General features: G+C 42.8%; 1 protein-coding gene across 5 annotated transcripts in view; it reads right to left on the reverse strand.

Moving 5' to 3' along the window:
* Positions 1 to 14,277, reverse strand: part of LOC122927210 (cytokine receptor common subunit beta-like) — a 73,255-nt gene extending 58,978 nt beyond the window's left edge. For 3 of the 5 annotated variants that reach the window (XM_044278849.1, XM_044278848.1, XM_044278845.1), the window contains exons 1-2: positions 14,069 to 14,277; positions 60 to 164 (exon numbers count right to left, since the gene is read on the reverse strand). Coding sequence is in view for 4 of the 5 variants with exons in the window: in XM_044278848.1 (XP_044134783.1) it covers positions 60 to 126 (67 nt within the window). In the remaining variant the exon portion in view is untranslated. Of the gene's footprint in view, positions 1 to 59; positions 165 to 14,055 lie in introns of all 5 variants that reach the window. The other 2 variants (XM_044278846.1, XM_044278847.1) reach the window with 2 other exon arrangements.
* Between the last annotated feature and the right edge of the window lie 2,501 nt (positions 14,278 to 16,778).

Here is a 16,778-nt window from a genome sequence, read left to right on the forward strand (position 1 = left end):
AGAAATATATTTTCTCAGCACTTTTGTATTGTAAAAATAAAAGAAAGAAAGATTCAAACCTAGATTTCCGGGAAATGCAGATAGAAGACAACAGGTCACGCAACACAAGATGAGGCTTTTCTTCATATTCTCTGAAGATTTACAGATTGCTCTAAATATGACACCTGCAATACATTAAAATGAAGTAAGAAATTTAGAATAAAACCTATGGGGAAGAAACTGTATAGCGCATGTCATAGGACTGTAAGAGATGAAAGGCCCAGAACCAACATTTGAGGGGCCCTCATTGCTGCATGAAGCTTCTTCAATTGTGCTTATAAACCCTACCTGAACCTCCTAAGGTGTGAAGTTTCGTACATATGTTAAACTACCATAGTTTATATTCATTTTATGTTCTAGCTCTCAGTCTATCAGCTTGGGACCCATGGTGGTTGGGGCATTCCGTTATGCATTCCATTATAGAATTGCGTTATGGTCCGAGTTAACGGAATCCAAAACACAATTCTGCTTTTACCACCAAACCAAACGCAAACAAATTTCAAAATATTAAATTGTGCATTGATATTATTGTTATGCACCTGTTTTGTACATGTAATGTGCCTGGTTCAGCAGCAGGTGGCAGTGTATATCTGGTAGAGAGAGACATCTCTAGACAGAATAGAACTCACCATTTCATTCTCCCCCCTTTGGGCAGAAGTGGGCCAGTCCGGCTTCCTACCAGAAGGAAGGGTTGCAGTTCTAGTTTAGAGAAGTCTAAACCTGGGCACCGTCGGAGCCAGACGTGCCTAACATGTAGCAGCCGGTGCAGTCTAAGCTAAGCTTGCAATGGATGCAGATGTGTGGAAGATGTTTCAGCAAGGGGGAAAAGTTTTCCGGCTGCGGCAGGAGTCTCTCAAAAGGGAAGCAGCTCATAGAGCACCAGGACTCCTTGCTAATTTACTTACTAAGTGTCAGGAGGGGGACAACAGCCAAAGGCATCCCAATCCAGGGATATCGGAAATGGCCGAAAGTCCAGTAACCAGACCAAAGCAGAGTTTAGCACAGAAGAAAGAGAAAGCAGAGTTATCAAGTTTGCCTGCCAGTTTATGCCAAAGTCAGCTGGAACCAAGAGAAATCTTCAATATCCCCCTTTATTGATTTGGAGCCTAACCATGGGGATAGTCTGTATTCAGTTAGGAGCACCGTAACACACACAGAGACTATTAAGGCCGCATCCTATAAACCTGGGAAACGATCGGCCCTGGGGTGTGGCAGGTTGCATGTACAGGCAGCAACATTGATGATATTAGTAGTCCCTGAATCTCTCTCTAGAGACACTTTGCAGCCTCTCTTAGTAACCATAAGCATGCTATACTGTTCGTGTTAGCCTTCTTTGCAGTACCAAGGCTGAAGAGCGCAGATCCAGGTGCCCAGTCCATCTCAAAGTATGGCAGGTTCTGGAGCAACATTCCCTTTCCACAGCAGTAAAGTCTATTGTCATAAATGAGCAGTACCTTACTTGCACCCTGGATAGTGGTTCTGGACCATATAAGACTTCTTATCTCCTTCTCTTTCCTTCAGGAGTATTCTGGCGGTATATATTTTTTCTCTGGCAGCTGTAGTCTCAGAGACAGATATTCTCTGGACTTGGGCCTGGTCTGCAGGAACTGTCACACACATGTCTTTCCTATAGCTATGCTCAGACTAGACTCCTAACCAAGAGGCAAGCTAAGTCCATCACCCTGGCAATCTAACCAGTCTGCCAATGTTAACCATTTGGTTTCCTATACATTGCTACTAGGTTTATGCAGTGCAAAACAAGATAAGTTCTTTAACAGCAAATCACAACATTTAACTTGCTAACATGAAATTAACCCTTTGCAGTAGTCCTCTGGGGCACTGCAGTTCACCCTGCACAGCTGAGCTACTGCTTGCACTCAGAAGGAGGTGGTGCCTTAGGTTTGCATGGTAGTCTTTGTACATACATAGAGAGCACGATGTCTTACAAGACAGATAAAATAGTACACAACCATAAGGTAAAGGATTTTATAGCCATAACTACAGATACAGATCACATCCACCTACTAACCCCCATACACACACATACACACACCAGGTTGTACACATATACAAAATAAATAATTATAAATAAGATGCGATGACACAAAAAGATCTACCATGATCTTCATTAACAATATTGTAAGTATAATCGCAAGTTGGAGGGCTCACTAATACAATGTCTTCCTAAAAACTGCTAGTGCATGAGCACTAAGGCCCCGCGAACCCACCATAACTTAGACATGCGTTGTCTAAGGCCCCGCGAACCCACCATAACTTAGACATGCGTTGTCTAAGGCCCCGCGAACCCACCATAACTACTCATATCTTGCCTCTGAAAGTTTCTAATATACTCATCTCAATACTGTGTGGATAGGTTGCTCAGGAACCCAGTCATGTGATGCGCCTGTTCTGAAAATCCTGCTTCTATCAATGTCACATCCTGTCCTAGGTTTACTGGTCTCGTCTATGGACGACGACATAACTTCCTCAGATGGGGAACGTGATGGAGATATGGCCAGAGCAAACTCCTGAATCCACCTTCTCTGCGCATGCACCAGGGAGAGGAATGATTCTAGCCCCATTCAGATTCCCCCCCCCCAGTGCGGAATGAGATTTCCTCCTCAGATGAGGCCCGGCAACCGCTGGTTCCGTTTCCTGCAGTATCACTGTGTATAATGGGATTGTATAATACTGTTGAGGGGGCCCTGACAATAAAATCTGTTAAGTCTCCTCCTGGGTGGGTCCATTTTGAGTTTGGACCTCGGAGAAGCCGCTTCCCCCTATAGCTATGCCCCTGTCTCCTCCCCTTTCCTGGGCTGCAAAAGTGACCGTATTCCCAAGTGAACGAACCACGCCACTTAGAGACGGTAAGTACACTAAATACCGCACCCAGACAGAAATGTCAGATTGCTGCAAAATTCAGCATGCAGTTATGTCTTAGGCAGACATGTTAATTATATAGATATGTAAATGATTACATATTACAGATGCGGTCTGATAAAACACTGGGTCTTGCCACAAGAGGTCTTCCCCTGCTGCCCTCTAAAAAGGCTCTCAGAGGCTACTTTTGGGTACATATATGGTGTCCCCATTTACTTCTATGGGACGGCTTTGTAGTATTCACTTGAATAGACAGAGCCATCTCAGAAGTGGATGGGGACACTATACTTGTAATGCAGGTATGCACTTGAGCAGGTAAACAGAGCAGAGAAGGCAGCACTTGCTAATCGGCGGGGGTGCCAGGTGTCAGACCCCCGCCGCTCTGTTATTGATGACTTATCCTGAAGATAAGTCATCAATAGTAAAAAGCGGACAACCCCTTTAAGGCTGAAATTAGCTTTCAATAAGGGGTTAAAATGTACTCATATCCTCTGAGTATCATAGTGTTTTATGCCGTCAGTTCATATCTGATCGTGGATCTCTTGTACTGAATGCACAGTTGGGTACAAGAGATCCACGATCAGATACAAACTGACTGTATGATAAATGATGCATCAACTCAAAAAAGAAAAAAACTGAGTCCCAACGGGCTTCGAGTATATAATGTATTTTATTCAAAAAAGTTACAAAACATTAAAAATAGAGACAAAAAACATCAAGAATGAAGTGTGGTATATACACTCACCTAAAGAATTATTAGGAACACCTGTTCTATTTCTCATGAATGCGAGTATCTAGTCAACCAATCACATGGCAGTTGCTTCAATGCATGTAGGGTTGTGGTCCTGGTCAAGACAATCTCCTGAACTCCAAACTGAATGTCAGATGGGAAAGAAAGGTGGGCTACAACAGCAGAGGACCCCACCGGGTACCACTCATCTCCACTACAAATAGGAGAAAGAGGCTACAATTTGCACGAGCTCACCAAAATTGGACTGTTGAAGACTGGAAAAATGTTGCCTGATCTGATGAGTCTCGAATTCTGTCCGAATTTGGCGTAAACAGAATGAGAACATGTATCCATCATGCCTTGTTTCCACTGTGCAGGCTGGTGGTGGTGGTATAATGGTGTGGGGGATGTTTTCTGGGCACACTTTAGGCCCCTTAGTGCCAATTGGCCATCGTTTAAATGCCACGGGCTACCTGAGCATTGCTTCTGACCATGTCCATCCCTTCATGACCACCATGTACCCATCCTCTGATGGCTACTTCCAGCAGGATAATGCACCATGTCACAAAGCTTGAATCATTTCAAATTGGTTTCTTGAACATGACAATGAGTTCACTGTACTAAAATGGCCCCACAGTCACCAGATCTCAACCCAATAGAGCATCTTTGGGATGTGGTGGAACGGGAGCTTCGTGCCCTGGATGTGCATCCCTCAAATCTCCATCAACTACAAGATGCTATCCTATCAATATGGGCCAACATTTCTAAAGAATGCTATCAGCACCTTGTGGAATCAATGCCACGTAGAATTAAGGCAGTTCTGAAGGCAAAAGGGGGTCCAACACCGTATTAGTATGGTGTTCCTAATAATTCTTTAGGGGAGTGTACACCTAAAGTGGCTCTATATAGATATAAAAAAAAGCATGAGAGAGATGACATAGTTGACTATATCTGGTAAAAAGTAATGCCAATATAATAGTATGTACATAGCCACATCCTGAACCAATGCAGATCAAAGGTTACACACAAATGGGAGTAAGTATAAATACACGTGTATCTTAAAGCAAAATTCAATTCCCCACCCCTGAGATCTACATATAGATCAAGCATGTACAGTAACACCTATATAACATTTGCCCCAGAAAATATATAGTATCCCTCATGTAACAAATAACACATGTAACATACCCATAAAAAATGGGACACCCACCTCAGGAGAACCGCACACACACTAAATGTTGTATCCGGTTTGTGCTGAGTGGGCCCATCTGGGGTTTTAGCTACGCTGCCTAGTATTTGTTTCTATGTGTAACCTATACACTCACCTAAAGAATTATTAGGAACACCTGTTCTATTTCTCATTAATGCGATTATCTAGTCAACCAATCACATGGCAGTTGCTTCAATGCATGTAGGGTTGTGGTCCTGGTCAAGACAATCTCCTGAACTCCAAACTGAATGTCAGAATGGGAAAGAAAGGTGATTTAAGCAATTTTGAGCGTGGCATGGTTGTTGGTGCCAGACGGGCCGGTCTGAGTATTTCACAATCTGCTCAGTTACTGGGATTTTCACGCACAACCATTTCTAGGGTTTACAAAGAATGGTGTGAAAAGGGAAAAACATCCAGTATGCGGCAGTCCTGTGGGCGAAAATGCCTTGTTGATGCTAGAGGTCAGAGGAGAATGGGCCGACTGATTCAAGCTGATAGAATAGCAACGTCGACTGAAATAACCACTCGTTACAACCGAGGTATGCAGCAAAGCATTTGTGTAGCCACAACACGCACAACCTTGAGGCGGATGGCCTACAACAGCAGAAGACCCCACCGGGTACCACTCATTTCCACTACAAATAGGAAAAAGAGGCTACAATTTGCACGAGCTCACCAAAATTGGACTGTTGAAGACTGGAAAAATGTTGCCTGGTCTGATGAGTCTCGATTTCTGTTGAGACATTCAAATGGTAGAGTCCGAATTTGGCGTAAACAGAATGAGAACATGTATCCATCATGCCTTGTTACCACTGTGCAAGCTGGTGGTGGTGGTGTAATGGTGTGGGGGATGTTTTCTGTGCACACTTTAGGCCCCTTAGTGCCAATTGGCCATCGTTTAAATGCCACGGGCTACCTGAGCAGTTCTGAAGGCAAAAGGCGGTCCAACACCGTATTAGTATGGTGTTCCTAATAATTCTTTCGGTGAGTGTATATTAACTTGTATGATAAATAACTATGATACAGTCAGTTTAGGTAAGCTGAGGTCGGCCCGGGAGAAACGGCTAACACACGGACCAGGTTTCCCGGGCCAATTAAGGTCATGTACTTGTGCTCTAAAATCTCAGAATCTACAATTAAAAAGTGACATTTTCGGTAGGGTTTTTCCAATTTTAATGTGACTGTTGGAGAGGGAGTTAAAGTCACATACACTTGGACATGATGATAAAGTGTCATGGCGGTGTCACGGTCTTGTTGCTGTGCGCCGTGACACGTTAGTCGTGCATGCTCGTTGCCAGGGGCTACATGTTGTTTGCAGCTTGTCTGTGCACTGCCCCTTATATCATGTTTCCCCCCTGTCTGGTGCTGGAGGGGTTAACTACCTGGCTGGGTGTGGCCACGAGGTTTATATTGCCTGGGGCCTGTTGGCTGGGGTGAGTTGTCCTTCAGCGTTGGTGTGTGCTGGAGCTTGCTCCTGTCCGGTTTCTTCCATCTGCCCAGTGCTTGAGGGCCACCTTGTGGAACATCAAGGTTTCTACAATGTCATCCCGGTGTCACCTTCCCTTCACTACCCTTTTATATGTGTGGTGTTGGTTAGTTACATGTCTGGTCTGTTGGTGTCTGTAGTCCAGCATGTTTGCTAGACATTTTCCCTGAGTGTTGTGCCTCCGGAAGGCACAAGGCCATCCTTCATATAAGATTGGGCCAGGGGCTATTCACAGTATTCAGTATATTGGGCAGACTAGATGGGCCAAATGATTCTTATCTGCTGACACATTCTATGTTTCTATGTCAGGGTTCCCCGGAGGGGGAACTACAAGTCAGTATGCAGCTCTGCCTGGGGCCGCCATGTGTCCTGTTTGCATGGGGTTCGTTGTTGCCGCGGCAGGTTAGTGCGAGTTGTTTCTGGGCTCTTACCTGCCGATTCAGTAGCTGTGCACTGCCTGTCCCTTCCCTTGCAGCTAGGCCAGCGAGACTCCTGTTCATCCGTGTCTGGGATGAACAGGTTGTCTCAGCCCTTTCTTTGTTTCAAGGAACATCCGGGCGATTCAGGGCCCAGGTTCCTGTGTATAAGACCACCTACCATCTGGGTCAGCTCATATGGTGAGGAGTAAGGGAAAGGATTAGGGATGTAATAGGAGGTGACCTGCTTCCTTGTCCCAGGTGTCCTGGCCTAGTAGCTTTACTATCGGGTCCTCATTGTACGGTGGGGAATTTCCCCCACTCCCCACTGTGACATAAAGTTGGGGTGATCATGAAAAGTGCGTTGCGCATCCTAGCTTCATCAGAAGGCACCAAACATTAAAGATGGAGGATATTTAGAGACTGATGATTTAGGAATACCTGTCCTGTCAGAACATAGGGAATTCTCATATGAGTCTAGCAGCCCAATGCAGGCAGTAATGCATTGTATAGTCATCAGTAGTGCAGCAGAGTTTTGGATAGGAGTCATGGCTCAACCAGCATTGGCGTGAAGGAATGTCTGACGGAACAGAGGGTACTTATTAGCCAGTATGGATCTCCAGAGCTGTGGTGTTCACTCCTGATGTCTGGGCATTCACAGCTAATGCAGCACTTTTCTGTGCCAATATATTTTGCTCACATATTAATATAGGGGCCCTGAACATATTTAAAGGATATGGCCTGGGGTCTGAAATTAATACAGGGGGTCTGATCTGATCTGGGGTCTGATAGTAATACAGGGGTCTGGCCTGGCAAAAGCATTAATATTGTGGGCTGAATATATTTAGCCATGTCCCTTTTATATAAGTCACACCCCTGGAAAAGGAAGCTACCATTCTTTCCAAAAACACTCTGCTCTGTATTACCCTGTGAAGGGCTCTGCCTGGTTGACTTCTGTAGGGCAGCTCCATGACAGGGGTTTAAAAGCCACATGTGGCCACTGAATGAGGAACTACTGCCTTAAAATCTATATTAAAGACTATTAAATGATCAAAAAGTCATACACCCTCCAAAATGGTATCAATAAAAAAGTACAGATCGCTCCACACAAAATTAGCCCCCACACAACTCTGTACACATAACTACAAAACAAAAAGTTAATATGGCAACGAAAATAAAAAAATATATTTTGTCAAGATTATTTTTTTTTCAGTATTAAAATATACATATTTGGTATGGCTGTAATCGTACTGACCTGTAGAATAAAAGTAAAGTTGGTTTTACTGTATAGGGAACGCTGTAAAAACAAAACCCATAAAACCCATTTGGAATATTTTTCTAGCTCACCACTACAAAGTATGCAATATTAAATGGTGGAATTAGAAAGTGCACCTTGTTCTACAAAAACAAGCTCTAATATGGCTATGTGAAGGGAAAAAAGTTACGGCCCAGGGAAGGCAAGAAGAATGAAAATATAAAGGGATGGGGGGACTCTTGGGGCTAAAAGGATTAATGGTGGACCTGTAGTTTGGTAGTCCAGATGACTGAACTGTCATTAAAAAAAGCATACAAAACTTATTAGTAAGGGTAAAGAAATGAATCGCTAACATTACATATGCTGATGTCACTATATAAGCATTGCTTCTAGATAACAATACAGTGCAATCCAAAGGCACTATACTGTGATTTTCTGAGCTGGTACAGCAGTACGTTGACAAAACATATACAATTTTATGCTATAAAACGTCTCATATAGTACGGGGCTTCCCAGTGAGACAGAAGTGAAACCACCAGTATTCTCATCCAGTACATAACATTTTAATTTTAGAGAAATCTGAACCTAGGCATCATCTAGTCCTATTCGTTTCCCGTAAATATTGGAACCCCAGGAATACATGGACATGCCATTTTTTGCCCTTTGTCAACCAGTTAACTATAGGCATATTACCTGCTCACATCGGGGCAGCAACAAGACACTACAAGATGATGTAGATCACTAGGGAAAGAGGATACTGTCTGGCACACCTCTGTACCCAGAAGTCATCTCAGCCCACCGATGCTTCTATAATAACAATAGTCTGTTACCCTACTCAATTTTTTATACTAACATAGTCTGTTTGGGGTGCTGTATGCTACCTAGCTACACGAAGGTCGTTCAGTCTACTGTGTCATGTGCTACTTGTGCAGCCCACTGGGGGATGCACCTGTGCCCCTGTGGGCCAGTCCGGGCCACTTCCTGATGTCGGCCACAGTCCTCAGTATTGTCAATTGTAGACTACTGGCAAACTTGTTCTGATCTTAACACTGTGTCACAGGCCAGTCATGATTGACTGTTTATGTCAGGAATCAAAGGGGTTTTCTGGGAGTACAATTTTTCCATGACCTGTCCCCAGGATAGGTCATCAATACCAGATTAATGGGGGTCTGACTCCCAGCACCCGCCCCCACTCCAAGAGCCATGGCCTCCTCACAGCATACCAAGCACAGCGCCATACATTGTATAGTTTGGTATTGCAACTCCAGCCCATCGTTTGAGACTGAGCTGCGCCTAGGCCGTCTGACCAGTGAACGTCACTGGCCTAGGAAGAGGCTACAGCGCTCAATGGAGCTGATTGTTGGGGGTGCCAGGAATCGGACCCCCACTGGTCAGATATTGATGACCTGTTTTGATAACAGGACATCGATATTTTACTCCCGGAAAATCACTTTAAGTCTGGTGTCACAAGATATTGTGACTAATCTGGTCAAGAGTAAAGGCCCACACAGGTCGACACAGCAGGCAATTATTTACATGCAGCAGTCATCTCCTATGTATGGGGACAAATGATCGCTGCTGTAATTGCTTATCACCATAGAGAATAATTGTTTCTGGGCAGATGATCTGCTGCCCAGAAATGATGATTTAGGTGACCACATCAGCAATGCTTTCTCCCAATGAACAAGTGGGATCGGTTGATCGGCAGCACCTTTACACAGGGCAATTATCGGGAAGGGACATTCCTAGGAATGCTCCTTCTCCATAATTGCCCAAAGGCATTGGCCCGTGTAAAGAAACCTCATTCTGTTTCCAATTTCATGCCTTATAGCAGTGATGGCGAACCTTTTACAGGCTGAGTGCCCAAACTGTAACCCAAGACCCACTTATTTATCGCAAAGTGCCAACACGGCAATTTACCCTTAATACTACAGTCCAATATAGTGTATCTTCCATGTACTTTATCATGTAGCTGTAATAGCCTGCCTACATTCAGTGCACTGCCGGGGCCATTCATAGTGAACCCGGCGCTGATGAATGGCAGGAAAAGTCTAAGGCATATTGGTACACCATAGACTTTTCCCAAGGTGTGGGTGCCCACAGAAAGGTCTCTGAGTGCCGCCTCTGGCACCCGTGCCATAGGTTCGCCACCACTGCCTTATAGCATTGGTATTGCATTCTACATGGAGCATTGATAGTTTAGTCATGAGTGTGGTGAAACTGTGGAGTTTCTTCCTCCTGTTGGTGACACTTTCATGATGCACTTTTGGCCCATTTGAGAGTCATACAGAAAACAAATTCAGAAAATTTTAAAGAAGGAACTGACTTCCTGCAGTCACCACCCACCATAAATTCTCCATATACAGGGAGTGCAGAATTATTAGGCAAGTTGTATTTTTGAGCATTAATTTTATTATTGAACAAAACCATGTTCTCAATGAACCCAAAAAACTCATTAATATCAAAGCTGAATATTTTTGGAAGTAGTTTTTAGTTTGTTTTTAGTTTTAGCTATTTTAGTGGGATATCTGTGTGTGCAGGTGACTATTACTGTACATAATTATTAGGCAACTTAACAAAAAACAAATATATACCCATTTCAATTATTTATTTTTACCAGTGAAACCAATATAACATCTCAACATTCACAAATATACATTTCTGACATTCAAAAACAAAACAAAAACAAATCCGTGACCAATATAGCCACCTTTCTTTGCAAGGACACTCAAAAGCCTGCCATCCATGGATTCTGTCAGTGTTTTGATCTGTTCACCATTAACATTGCGTGCAGCAGCAACCACAGCCTCCCAGACACTGTTCAGAGAGGTGTACTGTTTTCCCTCCTTGTAAATCTCACATTTGATGATGGACCACAGGTTCTCAATGGGGTTCAGATCAGGTGAACAAGGAGGCCATGTCATTAGATTTTCTTCTTTTATACCCTTTCTTGCCAGCCACGTTGTGGAGTACTTGGACGCGTGTGATGGAGCATTGTCCTGCATGAAAATCATGTTTTTCTTACCTTGCAGACTTCTTCCTGTACCACTGCTTGAAGAAGGTGTCTTCCAGAAACTGGCAGTAGGACTGGGAGTTGAGCTTGACTCCATCCTCAACCCAAAAAGGCCCCACAAGCTCATCTTTGATGATACCAGCCCAAACCAGTACTCCACCTCCACCTTGCTGGCGTCTGAGTCGGACTGGAGCTCTCTGCCCTTTACCAATCCAGCCATCTGGCCCATCAAGACTCACTCTCATTTCATCAGTCCATAAAACCTTAGAAAAATCAGTCTTGAGATATTTCTTGGCCCAGTCTTGACGTTTCAGCTTGTGTGTCTTGTTCAGTGGTGGTCGTCTTTCAGCCTTTCTTACCTTGGCCATGTCTCTGAGTATTGCACACCTTGTGCTTTTGGGCACTCCAGTGATGTTGCAGCTCTGAAATATGGCCAAACTGGTGGCAAGTGGCATCTTGGCAGCTGCACGCTTGACTTTTCTCAGTTCATGGGCAGTTATTTTGCGCCTTGGTTTTTCCACACGCTTCTTGCGACCCTGTTGACTATTTTGAATGAAACGCTTGATTGTTCGATGATCACGCTTCAGAAGCTTTGCAATTTTAAGAGTGCTGCATCCCTCTGCAAGATATCTCACTATTTTTTACTTTTCTGAGCCTGTCAAATCCTTCTTTTGACCCATTTTGCCAAAGGAAAGGAAGTTGCCTAATAATTATGCACACCTGATATAGGGTGTTGATGTCATTAGACCACACCCCTTCTCATTACAGAGATGCACATCACCTAATATGCTTAATTGGTAGTAGGCTTTCGAGCCTATACAGCTTGGAGTAAGACAACATGCATAAAGAGGATGATGTGGTCAAAATACTCATTTGCCTAATAATTCTGCACGTAGTGTAGAAGAAAAAATAAGAGAGTCGATACCCAGAATGTATTGTAAACCTACTCAGCACAGGAAGCTGTGTGGCATGTGACCACAGCAGCTAATCACTGTCCTCATCGGTCTACTGCCGAGGACAGTGTTTGGCCGCATCAATCACATGCGACGGCACTGGACAAAAAGGTAAAAAAATTGTTAAATTTATTTCAAGACCTTTTAGTGCCTATCCGAGATTTTTTATTATCTCGGACAACCCCTTTAAAACAAACCAGGACATATATATATATATATATATATATATATACTCTGATTATTACAAAAAAAAATACCTAATGATCAAATAAGGCTACTTTCACACTAGCGGCACGGACCTCCGGCAGGCTGTTCCGTTGGGTGAACAGCCTGTCGGATCCGTCCTCTGCTAGTGATCGTGTGTCTCCGGACTGCTGCTCTGTCCACATTGACTTTACTGGGGGTGGAATTCCGGTGAGGCACGGCAGCGCATGGAGAGAGGCTGCCGGAATAAATGTTGGATATGTCGTAGTTTTTTTTTTTCACCCGACGGAACAGCCTGCCGGAGGTCCGTGCCGCTAGTTTGAAAGTAGCCTAATACTATATAGTTGAGATCCTAATTTATGAAGATACCTATCTACTCACTTAGTAAAACTCTTCTGCCTAAGCATGTAACAGCACAGAGCCATATACAATAAACAGGGATATTAACCACTTCCCATCCTGTGTCCTAAATATATAGGGAGAGATCATTCAAAACTGGTGTAAAGGAAAAATGGCTTAGTTGCCCATATCAACCAATAAGATTCCACCTTTCATTTTTCAGAGCTCCTTTAGATAATGAAAGGTGGAATCTGATTAGCTGCTATGGGCTACTAAGTCAGTTTTGCATTACACCAGTTTTGATAAATCTGCTCATAGTGTTGTAAACTGGAAGTTATACTTGGTGTCAACACTTTACGACACTGTGATTACATGGGTCGGAGGAGAGGGAGGGCTGGATGTGATTTACATCTGCCACTTCATAGCATAGGTCAGCATAAAAGAAAAACTTGACCCAATGCGGTTTTCTGGTGCATATGTTACTAAATGAGTCGATCCACAGAGCTTCTGTCCGTGACCCACCTCCACCCACTAACACCTTTTGGTGAGGGTGTTGGAGAAAGATAAAAAGTCACAAATTTTGTCACAAACCGGCAAAAAAATGGTGACAAAACATGCAACTTTTCTAGTCCTGAAAACTGGCTATAATAAAAGACCTAATAAACATAAAAGGGTCAAGTCCATGCCATATCACAGACTACTATGCTTTGAAACTGCGTATGTATTCCAGAACATTAGAATAATTACAAAAATGTTAACGCATAGTAGGAAGAAAAAAATATTGTGGAAGTGATTTTTTTTGCAGTTCATGAAAAATGTATATACGGTAATCAAAATGTGGTTATATGTGTCCCAAAATACATCTTGAAATACAAAAATGAACCCCTCATGTAGCTACATGAAAAATACAGAAGTTATGACAGAGCAAAAAAGAATCTGCGTCCTAAAGGCCAAATTTTATTGTGTCCTTAAGGGGTTGATAGTAACCAACTCTTAGAACTGGTGATCTCATTTCTGTCAGAAGCCTTCCTAAGAAAACCCATAAACTTGTATGAAGTATATGGTACAGATAAAGACAATATTTTTAGTTAGTTTTTTGACTAATGTTGAGAAAGGAGGTTGGTGGCAGCAAAGAATCATTGTCTACCCCATGTTCATTAGTATCTGTCAATCTCAAGCTGTGATTCACATTGTTCTCACAATCTCATTAAACCCTTAAACAATTGCTTTCATTTCTTCCCGTAGCAGTCAAACTCCACCCTGTAGGCACCATTATAATCTACAAGAACCTGAACTTTCTAAAAGTTGAAGAACCTTATAAGACAAGCTGCTCACATCCATTCAGACACATGTAAGTAAGGTTTCTGGTGGAACACATAAAGGCACAGATAAAGTCAAGATCATGAGGGCAAATATTTATCTTAATACTGTAGGTAATCCCGTAGAAGAATGCCCCAATCAGCCAGTAGTTGACTGTGTTCAATTAGCCGACCGTTAACCAACTATCATTTCAGTAAATTAGTAACTTACATAAAATACTCACGTCTCTGACTAGTTTTCTATAGCAGTTCTCTAGGAGTAATGATGGACAAAAGCTATAAAATATGATATTACGTTTCAGACTCTCCCTCTATGCTTCTGGATATGTAGCAGCAGCCCGGGGTACATGAAAAAGAATTAAAAAGCTGTCATCGAGACGGTGGTGGTTCTGTGCCTCCTTTGGGATCCCTTCCATGTGTCGCTCATAAAATCTGCTTCTATAATGCATTTAGAACAACTTCCTCCTTTTCTTTTGCAGGGTTGACTTTATCTAGAAAAACGTTCTGCTTCCTGCTAACAAGATCCGGCCCATGTTTAGCAAGATTTCCAGAGAAAAGCTTGGTCGGGTCCTGTGAACAGCTGGAGAGTTGCAGTAACCAGACATGATGGACTATGAGAGCCACAATACTTTATTTATCGATACTTGCCTTAAGTAATAGGGAAGCTATTTTTGGGACAATCAGCTTTTCCAAGCCCAGCTGTCGGGAGGCACGGATGTTTTTGGTTTTTGAAGTTGCTACACGTTTTTCAGAAGTGATAGACATCAACACAAAGACGGCTGTCCCTGCTAAGGGCATCTTACAGTGACATACACAACTTGAAGCTTCTAGACCTCACGGCAAATTTTGTAACATAGCTCATATGTATCATAATGTTGGGGTCTTCTTAAAGGGAATGTGTTATCAGAAAACAACCTGCTATTTAAATCTCTTCTTTATGTTTAACATATTTTTAACAATTTTTGATGATGATATTTTTAATTTCACAAGTGACTTTTTATATTTAAACTAAAACCAAAAATCCTGCCGTTTTCACACTGGTGACCAAATAACTCAAGTATGAAGTCAGCCGTACAGGTCGATGTTAGCGCCAAGAAGAAGCACACTCCTTTTACACTGTCGTCAGCTGATTCCACATAGATGTCTACAGAACCTGTTCTATTAAACGCTTATACAAGTAAAGCCCCTGTGACAGAGTTGTTAGATACCGAAAAGTCCTATAAGGACTATAGTTGTATCAACCTGCTCTAAATAGCTTGCAATTGTTTGGCAGCTGCAGACAGCGACATTATCTGCACTACATCTCCTGTCTAACGTGTGCGCAGCTTAAAAATATCTGTGACATCCAATGTACTTTTTCCATAGACAGTGTCTGCTGCGGACAGTTACATTACTAGTGATGGACGAACATTGGCCGGGACAGTTCGCGAACACGATCAAATGTTCGCGAACCGCAAGTTTGCGGTGAGTCCCATTCACTTTAATGGCAGGCGAACCTGAAAAACCTTCAGCTCATATTTGCAGCCACCAAATACTTAGGAGAAGTGCACAAATAGTCCCACAACATGGTCAGTGACATACTAGAGGGGGATTAATGATAAAAATTCCAACAAAAAATATGTATCTTAATCAGGGGACATTTTTATGCGTCTTAAAGGGAAATTCTCTAAAATGTGCCCTGTTGGAGCCTAGAAAAGTTATATTTTAGGTCACTGACATAAAAGAAATTTAGATTATGTGGCTCGAGGTACATTATGCGGTCAATGGATAATACATTTACTGTAGGCCACTGGACTACAGGCCCCAAACATTAGGCATTCACCGGACAGAAAAGATCAAGTGATTATGTGGCCGGAGATATATTACACGGTCAATGGATATAAATTTTACTGCAGGCCAGTACAAATACAGGTCAAATACATATGTTTAAAAGAACAAAAAATATAAAATTGGATTAAAAACATGGCTAACGAAATCCCCCCTCTTGAAAAAAAACCTCATGATAATAGTTGAAATTCGATAACACGTGGTCGTCACTGGTGTTGAATTCCTCCGAGGCCCCCACAATTATTAATTCACCGTACAGAAAAGAACAAGCAACTATGTGGCTGGAGGTAGCTTACACATCATTGGATATCAATTTTACAGCAGGCCAGTGGACTACAGGCCCCAAAAATTATGCATTCACCGTACAGAAAAAACTATTGATTATGTCACTGGAGGTACATTAGGCGGTCACCATATAAAAATTTTACTGTTGGCCAGTTAGATTACAGGCCCCAAAAATTATGCATTCTCCGTACATAAAAGATCAAGCGATTATGTGGCCGGAGGTATATTAGACGGTCAATAGCTATCAATTTTACTGAAGGCCAGTACAAATACAGGTCAAATCCATATGTTTAAAAGAACTAAAAAAAAATGGATTAAAATCATGGCTAACGATACTACAAAGAAGGGGAAACAGCAGGCCAATTGTTAGCAATGATCTCCAAAGCCCAACAACAACAACATATATAGCTGCCCTTAAAACAAGGAGGGGGACATTCATACATCACCAGAGCACATACTTAAAATCATGCACTCATTTTACTCTATATGAAGCTAAAATGTGTGTCAGGATTCGAACCCATGACCGGCCATGTCCCAGCTCTAGCCACTAGACTACCAACCCTTCTGGACTTTTCCTTCTACTGAACTCTTTGATCTACCTTGTTCCAGCCTTGCCTTGTTAATCTCTGTGATTCCTTGCACCTGCTACTTCTTCTTTATAAGCCCAGCCTCTTGCACCAGATCGCCGCTGGTTATTGTTCTTCTGGACTTGATCCTGCTGCATCTACCGCTGTTCCTTTGTTGCTACTGCTACCAACTCGACTGCTGCCGACTTCGGAATTGTCCCCGACTACTCTTCTGCTTGTCCCTACCAACTGAACT

The sequence above is a fragment of the Bufo gargarizans genome, chromosome 2 (genome assembly GCF_014858855.1).
Source record: "Bufo gargarizans isolate SCDJY-AF-19 chromosome 2, ASM1485885v1, whole genome shotgun sequence".
Classification (NCBI taxonomy): domain Eukaryota; kingdom Metazoa; phylum Chordata; class Amphibia; order Anura; family Bufonidae; genus Bufo; species Bufo gargarizans.